Source organism: Leguminivora glycinivorella, chromosome 13, assembly GCF_023078275.1.
Source record: "Leguminivora glycinivorella isolate SPB_JAAS2020 chromosome 13, LegGlyc_1.1, whole genome shotgun sequence".
Classification (NCBI taxonomy): Eukaryota; Metazoa; Arthropoda; class Insecta; order Lepidoptera; family Tortricidae; genus Leguminivora; species Leguminivora glycinivorella.
In genome coordinates this window covers 4,281,094-4,300,819 of record NC_062983.1, presented here as the reverse complement: position 1 = coordinate 4,300,819, position 19,726 = coordinate 4,281,094, and the positions used below count along the sequence as shown (strand labels likewise).

Below are 19,726 nucleotides of genomic sequence, written 5' to 3'. Positions count from 1 at the left end.
GATTTTTGCACTTTGTTGGCGTGATTGATATACATATTGGTACCAAATTTCAGCTTTCTAGTGCTTACGGTTACTGAGTCGGGATTTTGTAAGCTAGGTCAATATAGAATTGTTATAGAATTATTTGAAGCCATATATGTGCCTGTACCATATGCAGTAATTGATATTTTATGGTGGCGCTGCTGTGGAGTATGCTCTACAGCAGCGCCACAATGTATAAGAGCTCACGACGAAACTAGATACATAGAATTTTTTTCAACTAGTCTAGAATTTTATAGACTTTATATAGATATTTTTCCATATGTTTATGTTCATCAAAGCTAAGGTGGCGCTGCCGTGGAGCATGACGTCCCTAGTCTAAGGCACTGGTCCCACCGCGAGCTAGTAAATTAGCTATCGGCTATATAAACGAACAAAAGATAATCATTCCCCTGTAAATAGAAGAGACACTTACTTTACTCGCCCGGCGGCAAACTATCAATATCGCTGTGTCTTTTATTTGCACGGGAGTGCTCATCTTTTGTTCGTTTTTATAGCCGATAGCTCATACAATTAATAACAATTAATAAACAAAAATAATAATAAGAAAACCAAGCTAAGAATTAACCGTTAAAAAAATATTTGGTACACCCTGTAATCTTGTCTCACCGATCAGTGTGCTACAAATCTAATTTAGTCTTATCGAATGCAGTTTATCAATTCGACTAACTATTAACAGTAAGCTTGATAGATGAAATTCATGTGATTGATAAATTAATTGATCCATGCCCAGATTACAGTTTTTACTTTTTTCCTTAACCTGAATCTTATCCTAAAGAAATAAAGTAAAACTCTAAGAACAGTGTATCTGTTGTTATTTACAATTATATAATCCAAGTTTCATAACTTTGCAAGATAATGAATCATTATATATAAGGAATAAAAAATAAGCCTCGTTCAGTTCAGTCAGAAGGGTCAAAATGAAGCAAAGTTTGGTTTTGTTCGCTTTAATAGCTGTCGGGAGCGCTAGTACTTAATGCATTTTATTATTTACATTATTAGATGTTAATTATAATAAGTGTTTTTGTTGTTGACAAACAAGCATACGGCCGGTTGCAATCCCAGACGCCTCGGGAACCCTTGTCAGGGAAGCTCATTTTGTAATCGTTCGCGATCGGTGTTCGTAATAGTCATGTGGCCCTCTAGTAAAAAATGATTTTTTGTGATAATTTGAGAAGCACTTGATATGTAGAAAATATTTTTTAAACTAGAGCTCCACATACTCAAAAATCTAAATCTATGGATTCCAAATTTAATCAAGACGTCAGTGCGTGTTCAGATATTTTTAAGAATCTTGGCTGCACTAACATATCTAATTGTCACCTTTTAGATCTTGTGATGGCTGGTGGCTCTGGTTTACTCGTAAATTAATCCTTTGTTTTCTTGTTTTTACAGGCATATGGGAAGGCGGATTTAGAGGTAAGCAATGTAACTATTTATTAAGATGCTCTTGAAAGTACCAATGCTCAATACGCTAATGCCCAGTAAATGAAACTCTTCTGTTTCATTTATTAACAATTACTTAATGTTTAAAGAAGCATCTAACTACTGCTTACTTATCGAGCAATTGTACTTGTACGTAACAGTTGGTTTCAACTTATCCATATCTGTGACCTTGATTGATTTGTGTAATGGCTACACACGTTAGCAGTATTTGGCATAAAGTATCATCAAATGAAGTGACAAATTATAAAAATTATCCAATCAACCTTTTTACCTCAATCTCCTTAACAACAGTCTTGATAAATATTTCTTAAATGAACAAAACACAAGTGCAGGACATTGATGTACATTTATCACCTATAAGCTGCCCTGCCGGCCTACCATGCTTCCAATTTTATCACTTATCCACGTGGATAAGACATATGTCACTCTCACACTGATATACTTGCTAAAGCGTGACAGACGTCTTATCCACGTGGATAAGTGATAAAATTAGAAGCATGATACGCCGGCTGTTCATTGACAAATTAATAATATATAATAAATTTGCAGTAAGATTCGACGTCGGCGACGACATAGGCGGTAGCTTCTTCTACGATATTCCTCGTACGCTCACGGACGCCGTATCCAATGGATGGGTATCACAGACCCAACCAGACGGTCTGCCAGTCACTTCTGTCTCCATGTATTGCTACTCTGACAACATCGTCTGTTGCTTCTATGATGCCAATGGTGATGTTGCTGGCATGCAGGTTGCTGTAAGTTTTTTTTTTTAAATATGGATATAAATTCAGACTGATTACGTCTGAGTGACGGTCAGTCCATCACTTATGTCTCCATGTATTTGTAGATTGCTACTCCGACAATGTCTGTTGTTTTTATGATGTCATTTGTTGTAGCTGGTATGCAAATTGGATCTGCAAGTTGCACCTATCTCCATGTACTGATAGTCTGTTTTATGACAATATTGTGGACCGTTCTTTGATTGGCTGGTAGATTCGACGGATTGCTTATATAATAAATAATATATGTACCTTCTTTGATTTTGGTACTTTTTTAGTAAAATGGTTCGTCTTCCGGACTCCGTAATATCTATTGATTTGTAGCGACATTGTCAGATTGTATAATATAAATATATTCATAAATTTTTCAATTCCGTCGATTACATAATAAATGTATAGGTTTGTTAAGTAAAAAATTTTCTAAAACATGCTTTTGTCTGTAACCGATTAACATTGTTAACCGATTGATTTCTCCTATAGCTGCCAAAAGACAAATTCACCCCTCACTACGAAGACATGGATGCAGTTGGATTCACTAACTGGGCAGTTGATAGTGTTGAATACTATACTCTGCAGCAGTATTTTACCACTGAAGGTAATATGCACACGCAAACTATTTACGACTGTTTTCCCAAAAAGGCGGGTAGGGATTCAGATTCAGATTCAGATTCAATCATTTATTCAATGGTAAACACAGTTAATATACATAAGTATTATATAAAATTCTAATAAGTGTTGAGATTTAAAAAAAAATGTAACTCTGGTTTACCACGAAATGGTCCCGCCTCAGCATAAATGCTGACCCGGGGGTGAGTGGCGGCCCGCAGTCTGCGTCGGGATACCATCGGCATCGCGCGTGCTCAATGAAAATGCTCCTCGTTACGGAGCGAAACATGTCGAGCGACCTTCGACAATTTTACGTGAGTTACCCGATTTTACATGTTTATATATCTCACAGTCGAGTTCTTTGACATCCACGACAGGAAAACGGAAGGTAAAATTCAACCAGTCACCACACTAAATTAGTGATAGTTGGTAATAGCAGGACCGGGACAAATGGCCGTTCATGATTATGTGTGATGATATATTATGTCAACTTTCAGAAATCCTTAGTAGTCATGCGAAGCGGAATGAGAACAAGATTACTGAGAATGGCGGCGTGTGGGTCGTGGGAACCAACAAAGAGGTGGTATACATCTCCAACTCTACCACTGAGCTCGCTGGTGGAGGTGTCTTTACTGAACAAGCCTGCGTTCCTTGGATGGGTGAGTACAGAATAGGGAACTTGATAAGATGAGTAATTTATTTATTTATTTATTTAATCAAAAAGTAACACAGCATTACAGTTTACACCAAGGCACCGTGAAACTACAAAATACAAAACAAGACTTACAAAAAAAATAATACAAAAGACATACAAAAAATAAACAAATTAAACATTAGATTTGGGCGACGACGTAACAGCGTGGCTCCGTTGCGTCGTCTGACTCGGCGACTAATGTTTGTTGATATTCAATCGACACTTTTAAATGAAGTACGAGTAACAAACAAACCGTAACATCTGTCATTGAGTACTTAGCTCTAACGACAGCTTTCACACGCATTGCAGGACTTTGATGGCAACATTATTAGCAGAATCCCGTAAGAGTATCATGAGTGTTTTTCGTTCTTTTACTTCTGACTTCTACTTTAATTGACATAATCTCGTGTGACTCTTAAGAAATTCACGCAAAAGCGTTGTTACCGAAATCTTTATACAATTCATTATACAACTTTGGCTTTCTTCAATCTTTAAGACGCCATGACATCCAGTTAATTGACCTTACATAAATATACCTAAAAATCATAAAAACGTAATTTGAGTGTTAGTTTAAGATTTCTATTGACAACTGGTCTGGCTCAGTCGGTAGTGACCCTGCCTGCTAAGCCGCGGTCCTGGGTTCGAATCCCGGTAAGGGCATTTATTTGTGTGATGAGCATAGATATTTGTTCCTGAGTCATGGATGTTTTCTATGTATATATTTAAGTATGTATTTATCTGTTTGTGTGTACATAATATATCGTCGCTTAGCACCATAGTAAAAACTTTGCTTAGTTTGGGGCTACGTTGATCTGTTTAAGGTGTCCCCAATATTTTTTTATTTATTCATACTTTTTCCCTAGGCCGCCACTACTTCTACAAGATGGACTCCAGTTTGAGTTGCGACGAGCCCCTTTTCCCCTGGTTCGCCATGGTGGAGTCCGGTGAACTCATCGCTACAGGCCTAATGGTCGTCGGAGAGCTGAACCTGGACAGCAGTGCTAGAAACTGGTTTGAGTATCCTCCGGAATCTACCACGAGGGTAAGTTCAGAAAAAATCAGTGTGTTCTATAACACTTTAAATCACCGTTTTGTACTTACCAATATTTTAAGACACGTACAAGTTGAATGCGATAAAATATTATTATTTTACATTTTGAGAATATTTACTTACACCAACTTACACTATCCTCCTCTTTACGTTATCCCGGCTCACGGGAGTCTGAGATCCGCTTTGACAACTAATACCAAGATTTGGCGTAGAAACTAGTTTTACGAAAGCCACTTCCAACACGAAGGAACTATGCCTTGTTGGGATTAGTCCGGTTTCCTCGCGATTTTTTCCTTCACCGAATAGCGACTGACCTATTAAATAACATTTTGCATAAAATTTTCGAAAGACTCAGTGGTACGAGCTCGGCTGCCCTACGCAGAAATCAAGTATCTCAAAATTTTCCAAAAAATGGTTTTTTACATCTTTCGATTCAGTTTTTCAAAATACATCTTTTAGTATTTTTTTGAAATTTTTATAATGTATATTTTTCAAAATACAGAACTTTAAAAAATTCAAGTATCTTTTTTTAACGGGGTATTCTACGCTAAAGTCAAGTATCTACCCTATTTCTATCTTGAAATCGAGTATCTTGCGAAAGATACTTGCAATTCATATTAGATGGCTAAGTTACTTGACTTCAGAGTTGAAATATTGATATTGATTGCGAAGTTACTTGACTTCAGCGTAGAAATATTGATATTTATTGATAAGTTACTTGACTTCAGCGTAGAACTATTTATATTCATTGCGAAGTTACTTGACTTCGGCGTCTATCATTTTGTTATGATGTCAAAAGCTTGTAATTACTAATACATGTATTAATTTGGGTTTCGGGTAGAAATTGTCTTAGTATTAAAAAACAACCAGATGTATCTAAACAGTAAAAGCACAAGGAACTTGTCTTATTTAATATGTAACTTCTTTTATACAAAATACGAAAATACATATAACGAACACACGTTTACATAATTATTGCATGTTGGTTAGTTGATAAATAGGCTACTAGCCTCGTAGTCAAATCAGCTTCTTTTTAAGAACTGTCAAAACGAATTTGAAAGACTTGCTAATAATGGAATTTATATGACATTGAATTGAGTGACGTCACGGTCAACTCAGTAACTTTATACATATATTTCTACCCTGGCTTATCTCATAATTCTTATGCTTTATTTCGTGCATGGTATAAAATATTTTATTTTAACTACAATCAAGTTCCCTATTAGATATTATAATTAAGGAAGACTATAACTTTCATTATTTTTTTTGTCTTACGAGTATTTAGGCACCTACCTACTGTACTTAATTAATATTGTGCGTTCCACGGGAAATCGCTTTCGAGGTTTTTTTATTATTTAAATAGTCTCCCACAACGTAAGTACTTGATTAAGTTTCAGGAGTAGTTTTGAACTCTTCGTGACAGATAAACCTCTTAAACCTATAATCTTTCTTAAGATTAACAACTTGCATTCAAACACAACCAGAGCTTCTTTTCCGTGTATTACTCCAATATTGCATTTATATTAAAACCTAATTTACACAAGCATGACATACACTACATTAAAGGCATCTATCTAAAATGTATACATATTGTTTAAATTATAAGTACATACATAAGTAGTTTAATCTACATATCTGCTAAATAGAGACTCATACCTGCAGACAAACTGTAGATGCAGTTTTGCAGGGATATTTTTTAATTATAAGTCCTATACTGTAACTAATAATAACAATAAAAAAAAAAAAAAAGGTACCTATCTACTAGCGGCCCGCCCCGGCTGCGCACGGGGCTGTCATAAAAATAGTTATAGTTATTTATCCTTAAAAGATAGACATATGCTATTACTGACTTTTTTGTATGTCTATGAAAGATACACAATTTCGCGATACATTGTTTTGATACAGCTCAAACAGTTTGGGCAGCGTTTTCGATTAAAGCTCTCAGCCAGCAGAATTTTGTCCGACTTGATTAGCAAAAATTGAGATATTTCAACCAATTTAAACAAGATCTCAACAAATTATATACCAAAACCTTTCCGCAGAATCATTTTATTTATTGGTGAAAACCGCATGAAAATCCGTTCTGTAGTTTTTGTTTTAGATACAGTTAAAAATAAGAAGCCTACCAAAGCTAAATGAAAACAGTTCAAGATACTTGCTTTCTTGTAGAAAAGCTTTAAAATTTTCTTATCGCATTCTACGCAGAAAGCTGTTTTTGTATTTTAAAATGATTGTGCTAACCATTTTGAAGAAAAAATTATAATAATAATAATAATAAATCATTTATTTAAGACCAACGTGGATCATAGTGTTAGTAACATAAATAATCTTAGTCTAGTGTTAGTTTATACAGAAACTTAATAGCTAGGTTATCTATTCCTGCGTGCGTGCAACAAGCAGCAGGCATTCAAATATAGGCAGTCAAACCTATTCGCTAACATATTCAGAATACTGTTGGCGCTAGCCCGGACTCTTCGCACAAGCGATGTCGCTCGCTTGCGCATGGTGGTGTAGAAGCAGTCTACCCGCGCCTCCGCGAACATCCCCGATGCACTGCAGAATCTGGGCAGCCCCATCAGTACTCTGAAAGCGTTGTTGTATTGAACACGCAGAGCACTGTACCGTTTATGAGTATAATCAGCCCACAGGTTGCTTGTGTAGAAGGTTGTACAATAAGCCCTAAACAGGGTGATCTTAACATCTTTTGTGCAATGAGCGAACCTGCGAGCTATCATATTGGCTCTGACGGACAACGCTCTGCGTTCGCGTTCAATATCAACGTCGTCCTTAAGGTCAGAGGTTACCATGTGTCCCAGGTACTTAAATTGTTCTACGATTCGTAGCGGACAGGTATTCAGTCAGACGCATGGAAACTTGGGTGTAGGTTTACCTTTGACCCTAAAAATAACGCATTCGCTTTTGTTAACATTATACACCAACCCATGGCTAGAAGCGTATTTCTCACATATAGAAATGAGCCTAGCCAGTCCACACGCCGAGGCACTCAGCAACACCATATCGTCGGCGTAGCTCAGATTATTTACGCAAACTCCATCGATATGGCAACCGATACGGGTGTTACTGAGCTCCTCGATCAGCGCGTTGATGTATAAGTTGAACAACCTCGGAGATGTTAAACCGCCCTGACGAACACCACATTCCAGACCGTATGGCTGTGAAAATGAGTCCGACCATTTGACGACATTAACTTGGTTGTGGTACCAGAATTTAAAAATTCGACATATGTCAGGTGGCAAGTTAATGTCATCTAGTTTCTTCCACAAGACATTATAATGCACCAGGTCGAATGCCTTGGAAAGGTCTAAGAAACATGCATAAACAGCTGTTCGCCGATCTGTGTAGTACCTGACGGTCTGTTTCAGTGCCAATATAGCGGATTCAGTTGAAAGGCCTGGTTTAAATCCAAACTGATTATCATGAATATTCAGACATCTGTCAAGTTGGAAATTGAGCAGACCGTCAAGTACCTTAGCTATTATGGTGGCAAGCGAAATAGGCCTATAGTTACATTTATCACTCACATCACCTGTTTTGTTTTTTACGATAGGAACCACTACCGTTTTCATCATGTCAGCCGGCAAGTAAGTGTGTCCTATGCACAGCGAGTAAAACATTGCGAGAACTCTACTCACGTGCGGGCCGGCATGATGCAGGTGTTCCACACTGAGACTGTCGTGGCCGGGCGACTTTCCTTTAGAAATAGAACCTAACGCCATATTTACATCCTTCGCTGTGATCTGAGCGGTCGCCTCCCGTCCACGAGTCCCCGAGTCGGTCATACAAGTCATTTGTGTTTACAAGTCATTATTATAGTACACTATTAATGATATCTAGTATAATAAAGTTCGTCTGTTTAAAAGGCTATCAATTAATTAATAAGCATATAATCAGGAAAAATAAAACAAAATCGTTTTTTCGCTCTACTGTAAAATTTGGCAAAAAGCAGATACTTGATTTCTGCATAGGGCAGCCGAGCTGGGGTTCGAACCCGCAACCTCCGGACTAAAAGTCGCACGCTCTTACCGCTAGACCACCAGCCCATATTTACTTACACTACATTTACTATTTTTTGTTTCAGGCGATCATTACTTCTGCTCCAGAGTGCCTTTACTCGTTAGTTGCTAGCGTCGGAGGTATCTCGATGCATGTCTACTATATCGACCAGCCGTGGCTGATTTCCTGCTAGACTACTAGTAGACTACTAGACCAGAGCTTTAGGCCTGATTTAGACGGCGTGCGAACTCGCATGCGATTTAAGTTACATTGCTGGCTGTTGAGGTTGCATACAATTTTGCACAGCCATCAAATACCGCAATGTAATTGGTATATACGTAGGTATACTTATGTATAGATATAGAGGGTAGATTAGAACTAGTCTTGCAATAAACGATTACACCGAGCGCACGTCTATTATTTACCATTGGCGAACGAGGCGTGGTTTTTACTGTTATTTTGGAAATCAAGTAGTGTTTTCTGTACAAGTATTGGAGGTCGTTGGGTTTACGGTGATTTTTGTAAAGTATACCACTGTTGATTCTCAAACTGATATAATTACTTTTCAAAATCGTTACATAGTTTTAATTTGCACATAACCACTCACTGTCACAACTCGATAAACAATGCCCCATTTTTTTCCAGAATACCCGTCTGTTATTTTTAATAAAAATCCATTTCTACCCTCACATTATTTATCTTTTTAAACATTGCTAATTTGCTAGTGTTGCTAACAGACGGCCATTCTGTTGAAGGAATGTCCCCATTCCGATTAATGCTCGGCCATTCTAAACAAGGCGTATGGCCTCATACAAGTTCAGAATTAAACTAAAATTTAAGACAATTAATTAGACTAGTCTTTGATCTGATACATCATAAATTTTCGCACGGAAGAGAGAACAAAACAAAAAAACTGAAATAGTAAACTTTGAGATATTTTAACAATAGTATAATATTAATTTAAAGTTAAATAATTAACAATAGTCTAGAAATTGCACACTTATCGGCGTAGACATCGCGCCTCCTTTGTAGACACGTCACCGTAGACGTGATCTGATACTTCTCACGTACTGTGTACCCGTCACCGTAGACGTGGTCACACACACCAGGGACGTCATAACTGTGTCACCCAAGGACATCATTACCACCGCCTGCCTCCCTCGGGCTACGGTCTGCTTTTAATTCATCAATCGTACTGCCACCCGCGGGTCAGATACGCTGTTTAAAATCAATATGAATTCAACATCTTCATTTGAATAAATCATCTCTTTGGTAGCAACCGATGCTACTCCATTCCATACCAAACCTAGGCTGTAAAGAGTAGGAATAGGGAGAGGATGTTAAATTTACATCATATGTGATCAAACAACAATGTCCAAGCTTTAATTCACGCGAGGACCAACTACAGAGAAAAAATATATTTCAATTAGTTTTTTTTTTTTTAATTACAGTATCGATTTCATAACATCACCCCTGCAACTAGCACGGGGTGCATACCACGAAATCTATATTTATTTATAAATAATTGTTATTTTAAGTAGCATTACTTTCAGGAGCCAATACAGAGTCATCGCTATCAGTCTCGTCAGCACTATTATGAGGAGAAGTTTGGAACGTAATCCAACGTTTAAGCTGATCGGCCGGAAATATATTACTATATTTGCGTTGGGAGTGGCCCTCGATATTTGTGACTTGGTACCTATCGTTAGTAAGAACAGCCGTTATTTTAAAGGGACCTCGATGCTTTGGAGCTAGCTTTTTGCTCTTTCCTTTATCAGGGTTATGGTTTGGGATCATGACCAGGTCGCCTTCTTTAAACGTTTTTGTAGGTGCTCTAGCTAGATCAAATCTTTCTTTCATCATTTGTTGGTTACGAATAATTTTATCTTGTACTTGTTGTCGTATCTTTTCTCTTTCATCAACTGTAACATCTTCAGATTGTTGAAGGGCACCTTTTAAAATTCCTTCTGCAGGACCAGTCGTCCTTTGCCCATAAACTATTTCGGAAGGTGATTTACCTGTCCCTTTATTTAGTGTATTATTAAGGCTCCACTGCAATTTTGAAGTGTTTATATCCCAATCTCTTTCATCCACCCCATGATTCATAGCTGCCAAGGAGCTAAGGATTGTCCTGTTGTAGCGCTCAATTTGGCCATTTGCCCGAGGAGTTGCTACGGCGTTAAGAACGTGTTTTATCCCCCTTTGCGTTACAAATGATTTAAACGTTTTTGATGTAAAACTCGTACCTTGATCAGAGATAATAACTTTTGGACAGCCTATTTCGGTAAATATATCTTCCAAAACCTTAACAGTGGTTTTAGATTTAGTGTTTTTAACTGCTCTAATGAAGATATATTTACTGAAGCCATCGATAATGCCCAAAATATAAGTATTACCCCTTTTACTTTTAATGAATGGGCCCAAATGATCCATGTGTAATGTGTGCCATAAGCAACTAACTTTCGGAATAGGATGCAAATATCCAGTTTTCTTGCCTGCCATCTCCTTGTTATAAGCGCAACTGATACACGCTGCTACATATTTACTAACGAAACGTTTCATTTTAGGAAACCAGTAGTCAGCGCGCATTTTCTCTAACGTCTTCTCAACAGCAAAGTGCCCTGCCTCATCATGATTGATCTGACATAATCTCCAGCGAGCTCCATTTGGTACCACCCATTTTAGTTTTCGTCCATCCCGTCTGTATAGTCTATTGTCACGTAGAACATAATTTTTAGTTATGTCTTTAATGTCATCTTCGTGTGTTTGTAAGATAGTTTTGATATGTTTAACTCTTGGGTCTGTCATTTGTACCGTATGTAGCCAATCTGTACTTGTTATGCTCAAAATATTGAATTCTTCTTGCTCGTTGGGTGCAGATACCGGGTTCCGACTAAGTGCGTCAACATGTTGCATGTTGCGCCCAGGTCTATATTCTATACTGAAATTGAATTCCTGAAGCATTAGCCACCATCTTGCAATTTTTGGTATCAGGTCTCGTTTCGTCAGTGTCGATCTCAGAGCATTGCAATCAGTCACTACTACAAATTCGATCCCGATTAAGTACACCCTAAACTTTTTTAGCGACAGTACGACAGCTATGGTTTCTAACTCATAAGAATGCCAGAATTCTTCTTCTCGTGTCGTTTGACGACTATAGTAAGCGACAGGTCGTAATGGGCTGTCACTATCGGGCTTTTGAAGTAGCATTCCTCCTACCCCCAATTTGCTCGCGTCGCAATGGACCTCAGTATAATAATCTGGATTAGGTATACAAAGCAAGAATAGGACGAGAAATTAATTTGGTTTTAATGTCCTGGAAAGCATTTTTCTCTGTTTCTCCCCACGTCCACGGTACATCTGTTTTAGTTAGTCTGGTTAAAGGTCTAGCAATTGTTGCAAAATTATAAACAAAACGGCGAAAGAAACTTGCTAGGCCTACAAACTGTCGTACCTGATGTACATTAGTGGGTTCTGGGAACTCAGAGACAGCTTGAATTTTCGCGCTTCCTGGTCTTACACCGGTTTCGGATATTTCGTACCCTAAATAGTTTATTTCGGTCTGAAAGAAGTAACACTTTTTAAGGTTTAACGTTAGTTTTGCATCTCTCAATAGTTTTAAAATATCCTCTACCTTTCTAAAAGCTTCTTCAAATGTATTACCTGTTGACAAAAGATCATCCATATAAGGCATGGCGAGTTCGAATCGCTTCGTGCCTAAAGCTTTGTTGATCATAATATTTTGGAATACAGCTGGCGCATTTACTAGTCCAAATGGCATTCTAGTGTATTCGTAGTGCCCATCAGGCGTGACAAAAGCTGTGAATTGGCGCGACTCTTCAGATACAGGTATCTGATAATATCCCGATGCGAGGTCCAGACTAGTAAACCAAGAGTTCCCACTTAATCGGTCTAACTGATCTTCTATCACAGGCATCGGATAACAATCTTTTATAGTCTTTTTATTCAATGACACTACACACACAATCCACACATAATCGATGTTCATTATTTTTCTTACGAACTAAAACTATCGGACTCGCATATGGTGAATTAGATTCCCGTACAATGTTATTAGCTAGTAGTTCACCTATCATTTCTCTAACTTTCGCACGCTCACTATACGGGAGACGGTATGGCCTATAACTAACAGGAGTATCGTCTTTCAGTCGAATAATCATCTCGGTAACATCTGTCAGTCCTAATTCCTGCATGTTTAAAGCAAAACAATCTCGGTAATTGTTGAGCAGGTTAAGCAAGGATTCTTTTTGCTCCTTCGCTACCCTGGGGCCAACATTTATCATGTCTAGTGTGATTGGTTCTTTTATCTGATTTGATGATTGCACTACTGAGTTGGAAGGAACAATTGTTTGTATGTCTATAGGAGTTCTTTGTACTACATTGGAGTTTACATTGGCAGGCAGACATATGGCGCGTGATAGCACGCCATTCTTTGTTTCTTAAGGCTTATTGGCGATTTTGCCCAACTTAGGATTAGACAGCGTCCTTTTCCTTCATCAAATTTGTAAACTCCCTGTAGCAAAGCATACTCGCAACCCTGTTTCATGCAAAAATTACCCGGAACAAATAAAAACCCTGTGTACGGAGTACTAGCTTCGACTTCAAGCGTGGTTATGCCATCCACAATACAATCAGCCGCATTAAATATCTGTATTCTCGTCACTTCGGATTCGTCACAGTACAATATTAACCGTGTCGGTAGCTTAAGACTCACGACGTTTGGCAACTCCGTTAAAGATTGACCAATTAATACGTCAGTCTCTAGAAGTTCATCGTTAACAACAAATGCTTCTACGATTGCATTAACTGCGTCTACCACAATATTAACTGACGCCCTACCTATTGGTGTAACGCAACGGTAAGCGAATCCTCTCATAACCGGCAAATTAGATTTATCCAAGATTAAGCTTAAACTTTCCGCAAAAGTAGATTTTATTAAAGTGAATCGGCTCCCAAAGTCTACATACGCTGAACATTCTACATTATTTAAGGATATTGTTTTAAAATACTTGCCGTTAGGGTCCTTGTTTTCGGCTGTAATGCGCAAAACTTTGTTATTGGCATCATTAGGCTTTTTCTCGATGTTTTTATTTATCTTGTCACCAGAAAGTCCACCTTTGTCGTAAAATGAGTCTCGAGTACACTGTATTGCATCATGACCGAGGCGATTACATTTTTCACAACGAATCAGAGGTTTTCTACACGCATCAGCCGTGTGCCCCAGTTCTTTACAGTTATAGCATCGATTAAACCTATATCTGCTGCGTGGTTGGAATGATGGCGCTGTCGGTGTTTTGGTTGCATTGTTAGAGCTGGCATCGTTTTGTTTTATTTGATTATATTTTGTGCTATTCAGAGAGCCTGTCTTCTTTTGTAGCTGACTCTTTTTAGAAATTCGTCTTAAAAATCTCAGTAGCTGGGATGGTCTTCGGAAATTCGAACCTTGCGCATTCAATCTTACATTTTGGTCAAAAATCCCGTTTATGATACAGTCAACCGCGTCTCTTTCCATAATGTTACACATTCGAACCAATCGCGCTTTATCATGAAAATATTCTTCTAATGACTCATCTTTTTGACTTTTACGCTCGAGCATTTCATGTAATCTGTCAGCATAATTTCGGTCGTCCGGGAATGTCTTTAGTATTTTACTCTTCCATTGTCTCCAGCTATAGCTTATAGAATTTTGACCTTGATACCATTTTTTAGCATATCCGGAAAGTTTTGGTAATGCATAATAGACTGTTTCCCTATCATCCCAACCATAAATTTTTGCCGTGTCATCAACTTTACGTAACCAAACAGCTGCTGTTTGCGCATTGGTGTCAGGGTCAAAATCAGGAATAACATTCTGAGCTCCCTCAAATCGTGTCCGCCTATTTTGTATTAGTTTTGAAAATTGATCAAAAAATATATCAGATGAGGTACGGTTCTTACTGACTTTATGCCTCTTATATCGAACGTGACCTTCGCGGTTTGAACCCGATGAAGTCGAATTAAATGATGCGCTGCGCTTACGTTTATTGGTTCGTCTACGTCTATGACTACGTCGCTTTTCACGTATCTCGTGACCGTCCGAACTGCCCGTCGATGAGCTAGTACCACGCTGAGTCACTCGACGTACGGTAGTTCTATTGCGAGTCTTGCGAGAGCGGTGATAAAGGCGCGAAGCGCTACTGCTCGTAGTATAACTAGGCGTCGACGAATTACTAAATGAGCTTCTGTCTTTGGACCTGGTAAGTCGTCGAGTCCGACGACGAGATCGGCTTCGATACGTTTCTCGCTTACGCTGGTGGCGTAACGGGGCCTTCGATTTCGACTGCCCACGTCGTCGCCTGTTTCCCGAACGTGTTGGTGGTCTGGATGATCTAGTACCACCGTCATTGTTCCTCGTACCACGAGGGAGCGGTGGCGTATATGCTGACCTATCCGGCGATGGACTCAAAGTGCTCATGCTACTTTCTCTTGGGAGAGTCTTTACATTTTAGTGTAAGAAAGGAGGTTAGTAAGGAAGAAACGTAGGGTAAAGAAATAAACACGTCATTAGTTCATTGAAATTCTTATAGGTAAGTAAGTAGGTACATAAAAAATGGCTAAGCATTTAAACAGTGATATTGTCGTTTACCTAAGCGATGTGAGTCGTAATCGTAAATGACCAATCTCACAGAAACTATAAACAGTTTAGGCACATTTATTACCTTCTTTGTTTATTCATAAATTGTTTCACGTAATGCTTAATAGCAATTTGGTTCAGTTGGGTTAATAGGTAACTATACTAAACGATTAAGTTATCAGGTATTCATTAAATTGAAATAAAACATTAACCAATACTATTAAATAAATATTCTGCCTACTGCTCTTAAAATAGCAACGTAGTCACCGCACAATGCAAAACTGTACTTCCTTTATTTGACGTTCATCGTACATACTTCCTATACAAAACCCTAGCACGTACTTAAATGCAAGGATTCTAATATAAAAAAAATAAATATTAGGTTAAATGTAATCATTCAATTACTCATTGAAATATCAACCTTATGGAATGGGAAAAAGATTTAAAGTTGCCATAACCTTCCTGAGTAATTTTCATATTCAAGAAGCTCTCCGATTTCTGCATACCGGAGAAAAAACCAGAATAACGTTGATGTTCATTCGCGTGTAAATAACTTGAAGCGTGGGGTCAACTTACACTGGCCAGCGTATGCAGGCGGAAACACGCGTTTTATTAGTTGCTAATGTATGCAACGTTTCATTCATTGTTGAGTACCCTTTTTTTTTAGCGATGATTATTTACTGAATTAGATATAAACCTTTAAATATCACGTTGCGGAATGTACATCGCTAAAATAAACAAGTTACCCTTAACAACGCCTTTATAAATTAAATAAAATTATTGTTAAATAACAAAAAGTTATGTAAGTAGGTATCTTTGTCTACTGAGTATTTTACTGGGATATCTGTGTGACTTATTACAAGATCACTTCGTAAAGTAACGAAAATTAATTTGACAAACTGATATTACAAACTGCTCAATAAACTTATAATTTTTGAGATTATTGGCATTATGTACAGTACCTACTCAAATTTAACTTCTTGATATTCCACATTGTAGGCGTGTACTTGCAGCTAGCAATCCAGGTAAAAGAAAAAAAAACACATACCTGAAGTTTCTCTCAACGTTCTTACCACTTCGGATTTATTGGAGGTCGTTGGGTTTACGGTGATTTTTGTAAAGTATACCACTGTTGATTCTCAAACTGATATAATTACTTTTCAAAATCGTTACATAGTTTTAATTTGCACATAACCACTCACTGTCACAACTCGATAAACAATGCCCCATTTTTTTCCAGAATACCCGTCTGTTATTTTTAATAAAAATCCATTTCTACCCTCACATTATTTATCTTTTTAAACATTGCTAATTTGCTAGTGTTGCTAACACAAGTGATCGTAATTCAAGTTAAAAACAATGGGTGTCGGAAAAATACCAGAGTTTGACGTGAAAACTGGAAATTGGACCATGTACTGTGAGAGGTTAGAAATGTATTTCCTCGCGAATGACATTAAGGAAGAAGTGAAGCTACCAACACTTATCGCCGTAATGGGAGAGGACGCATACCACTTCTTATCAACGTTAGCAAGCCCCAAACAACCTTCATCTTTAACCCTCACTACCGCGGTAGAACTGTTAAAGAATCACTTACAACCGAAACCTTCCATCTTGGCTGAGCGCTACCGGTTTCGTCAGCGGCGCCAAGCAGAGGGTGAAAGCGTAGCGATTATGTAGCGGAACTGAAGAAGCTGGCAAAAACATGTGATTTTGGTTCGAATTTAGAAGATAACCTACGCGATCAACTGGTTTGTGGCATTGTGAGTGAGTCGACACGTCAAAGATTATTTGCAGAGGACGGTATTGGCTACGCGAGGGCGGTCACTTTGGCTACGACACTAGAGGCGGCGGAAAAGAATGCAGTCGCGGTGGATCGAGACGCTAATGTGATCACGAGTGTACACAAAATTGAAACGAACCATAAATGTATGGCGTGCGGCGAAATTGGGCATAAAACGGAAAGCTGCAAATATAAAAACTATGAGTGTAGCTGGTGCAAGAACTTAGGCCACTTAAGAAGGATGTGCCCTGAAAAAAATGCAAGACTCGGGACGACAGGTACGGCCGACGGCCGGTCACAACCACGCGGCGACGGCGTGAGTTTCAACGGTAGCGGAGCGCGCGGCAACCGACCAGGAAGAAGCGGCAGCGGACGCGGGCGCGGGCGCGGAGCGCGTTCATACCGCCCAGGCACAGGCAACTATTGGGTGCACGCGCACCAGGCATCAGCTGACGTGCCGAGTGATAACGGCGGGTATACGTCGGTGCTGAGACAATAGTTGTGATAAGGAGGATGAGAATGAACCTATGTACCAAATGTCATTAAGCAAATATAAACCGGTATGTATTACGATGTTTGTTCAAAATCGGTTGATTAATATGGAAATTGATACGGGTACCGCTTTAGCATGTATATCTTTAAAAACTTATTATGAAAGTTTTAACGATTTGCCATTATTGCCTTGTCATTTAAACTTAACATTATATGATGAATCTGTAATCCAACCAGAGGGTTATTTAAGAGTCGAAGTAAGGTACAAAAATATAACAAAAGTGTTAGACTTGTATGTGGTAAACCGAGGTACCACAACTCTTATGGGTCGTCAGTGGCTCGCGGAGTTAGGTATAGATATTCCCGCTTCTAAGATTTGTAATATTAACTCAGAGAAAGTGAACATACCTAATAGTCTTAATGAAATAATTTCCAGGCATGAGTCATTGTTTGACGGCACCCTGGGGCGGTACACGGGCGGCTCGGTGCGGCTGCACGTGCGGGAGGGCGCCGGGCCGGTGTTCTGCCGTGCGCGCCCGGTGCCGTTCGCGCTGCGGCCGCGGGTGGACGCCGAGCTGGACGCCATGCTGGAGGCGGGCGTCATCTGGCCCGTCAGCCGCTCCGACTGGGCCACTCCTCTGGTGATCGCTCGCAAGGCGGACGGCGGAATACGACTGTGTGCGGACTATAAGGTGACCCTTAATCCTCATTTATTGGTTGATAGGTACCCAGTTCCAAAGGTCGATGACCTTTTTAGCACACTCAGCGGATATAACTATTTCACTAAATTAGATTTGTCACAAGCTTATAACCAACTGGTTCTGGATGACGCGTCCACGCAGTTTACAGTAATAAATACACATAAGGGGTTATTTAAATACACTCGTTTAGTTTACGGACTCGCGTCTAGCCCGGGAATTTTTCAAAAGTTTATGGAAGACTTATTTAAAGGAGTACCGGATATAATAATTTTTTATGATGATATTTTAATTAAAAGTAAAGACATAGGTAGTCATCTTCGAACAATCGAGCAGGTGCTAGGTATATTAGAGTCGAATGGTTTAAAAATTAAAAAAAGTAAATGTGATTTCTTGACTCAGAAAGTTGAGTACTTAGGTTTTGTCCTAGATAAAGAAGGGTTAAGAGTAAATCCAGAGAAAATTAAACCTATAATCGACATGGCCCCACCGGAAAATACGCATCAATTAAAGTCCTTGTTGGGTATGATCAATTTTTACGGGAAAATTAAAAACTTAGCGTCCCGTTTAACACCATTATATAGCTTATTAAAAAAGGGTAAACATTATCATTGGGGAAAAGAACAGAATGAGGCTTTCCTTCAAGTAAAGAAAGATCTTTGTGGGGCGGAAGTATTAGTTCATTTCGACTTGTCACGAGTTAGCGTAGTGACATGTGACGCGTCGTCGCGTGGCCTTGGGGCGGTCCTGGCGCAGCGCGCCCCGGACGGCTCGGAGCGCGCTGTCGCCTACGCGTCACGCGCACTGACTTCCGCGGAAATCCACTACAGTCAAATTCACAAAGAGGCCCTTGCCATAGTTTTCGCCACAGATAAATTCCATCAGTATTTATTTGGTAGGAAATTCATTCTTCGCACCGATCATAAACCTTTAGTAAGCGTTTTTGGACCAAATGTGGGCACACCGATTACGGCAGCAAGTCGGCTTCAAAGGTCAGCTTATGACTTTAATATTGAATATGTAAATACCGATAAAAATACCGCGGATGCCCTATCGCGTTTGATTAATTCACACAAAAATGAATCGATTGCCGCTGAAGAACTTTTGCCTGAGCAGACGTATTTACATTTCGCCTCCGAAGCCCTTTTATTAGACTATAAGGTATTAAAAAGGGAAACTGCTTCAGACCCAATTCTTAGCAGAGTACTGAGTTATATCGCGGATGGGTGGCCAAACGACGTTGATATAAAGGAACTTAAGCCATATTTTAATAGACGCAAAGAGGTATATATCGAATTAGGTTGTGTCATGTGACACAGAGTGACTATCCCAAAATCTTGTCAACCCAGGGTAATGAAAGAGCTGCATGACGCACACATGGGTGTGGTCAAAACCAAGGCGCTAGCACGGAGCTATGTGTGGTGGCCCGGCGTGGACGAGGCGGTGGAGGGGGCCTGCGGCGCGTGCGAGGTGTGCGCCAGCGTGGCGAGCGC

The 19,726-nt window shown here is 39.1% G+C and overlaps 2 protein-coding genes across 2 annotated transcripts; both read left to right on the top strand.

Moving 5' to 3' along the window:
* Positions 1 to 875: 875 nt before the first annotated feature.
* On the top strand, positions 876 to 9,036 carry LOC125232658. Its single transcript, XM_048138414.1, has 7 exons — positions 876 to 1,008; positions 1,435 to 1,458; positions 2,035 to 2,240; positions 2,745 to 2,859; positions 3,368 to 3,529; positions 4,428 to 4,606; positions 8,715 to 9,036. Exons 1-7 carry the CDS (start codon positions 960 to 962, stop codon positions 8,820 to 8,822), a joined length of 843 nt encoding a protein of 280 aa, XP_047994371.1. The 5' UTR covers positions 876 to 959; the 3' UTR covers positions 8,823 to 9,036.
* Positions 9,037 to 16,622: 7,586 nt separating this feature from the next.
* Positions 16,623 to 18,678, top strand: LOC125232685 (uncharacterized protein K02A2.6-like). The gene is made up of 3 exons (XM_048138440.1): positions 16,623 to 16,786; positions 17,972 to 18,227; positions 18,664 to 18,678. The coding sequence occupies exons 1-3, from the start codon at positions 16,623 to 16,625 to the stop codon at positions 18,676 to 18,678; spliced, it is 435 nt and encodes a 144-aa protein (XP_047994397.1).
* Positions 18,679 to 19,726: the final 1,048 nt, after the last annotated feature.

What these genes read in the sequence shown, in the direction of transcription:
- LOC125232658 (XM_048138414.1), top strand. Translation starts at nt 960, where the DNA reads ATGAAGCAAAGTTTGGTTTTGTTCGCTTTAATAGCTGTCGGGAGCGCT. An exon ending in GCAGTATTTTACCACTGAAG is followed by an intron (nt 2,860 to 3,367) that starts GTAATATGCACA and finishes GTCAACTTTCAG; the next exon opens with AAATCCTTAGTAGTCATGCG. An exon ending in AGCCTGCGTTCCTTGGATGG is followed by an intron (nt 3,530 to 4,427) that starts GTGAGTACAGAA and finishes CTTTTTCCCTAG; the next exon opens with GCCGCCACTACTTCTACAAG.
- LOC125232685 (XM_048138440.1), top strand. Translation starts at nt 16,623, where the DNA reads ATGGGTGTCGGAAAAATACCAGAGTTTGACGTGAAAACTGGAAATTGG. An exon ending in GCATACCACTTCTTATCAAC is followed by an intron (nt 16,787 to 17,971) that starts GTTAGCAAGCCC and finishes AATAATTTCCAG; the next exon opens with GCATGAGTCATTGTTTGACG.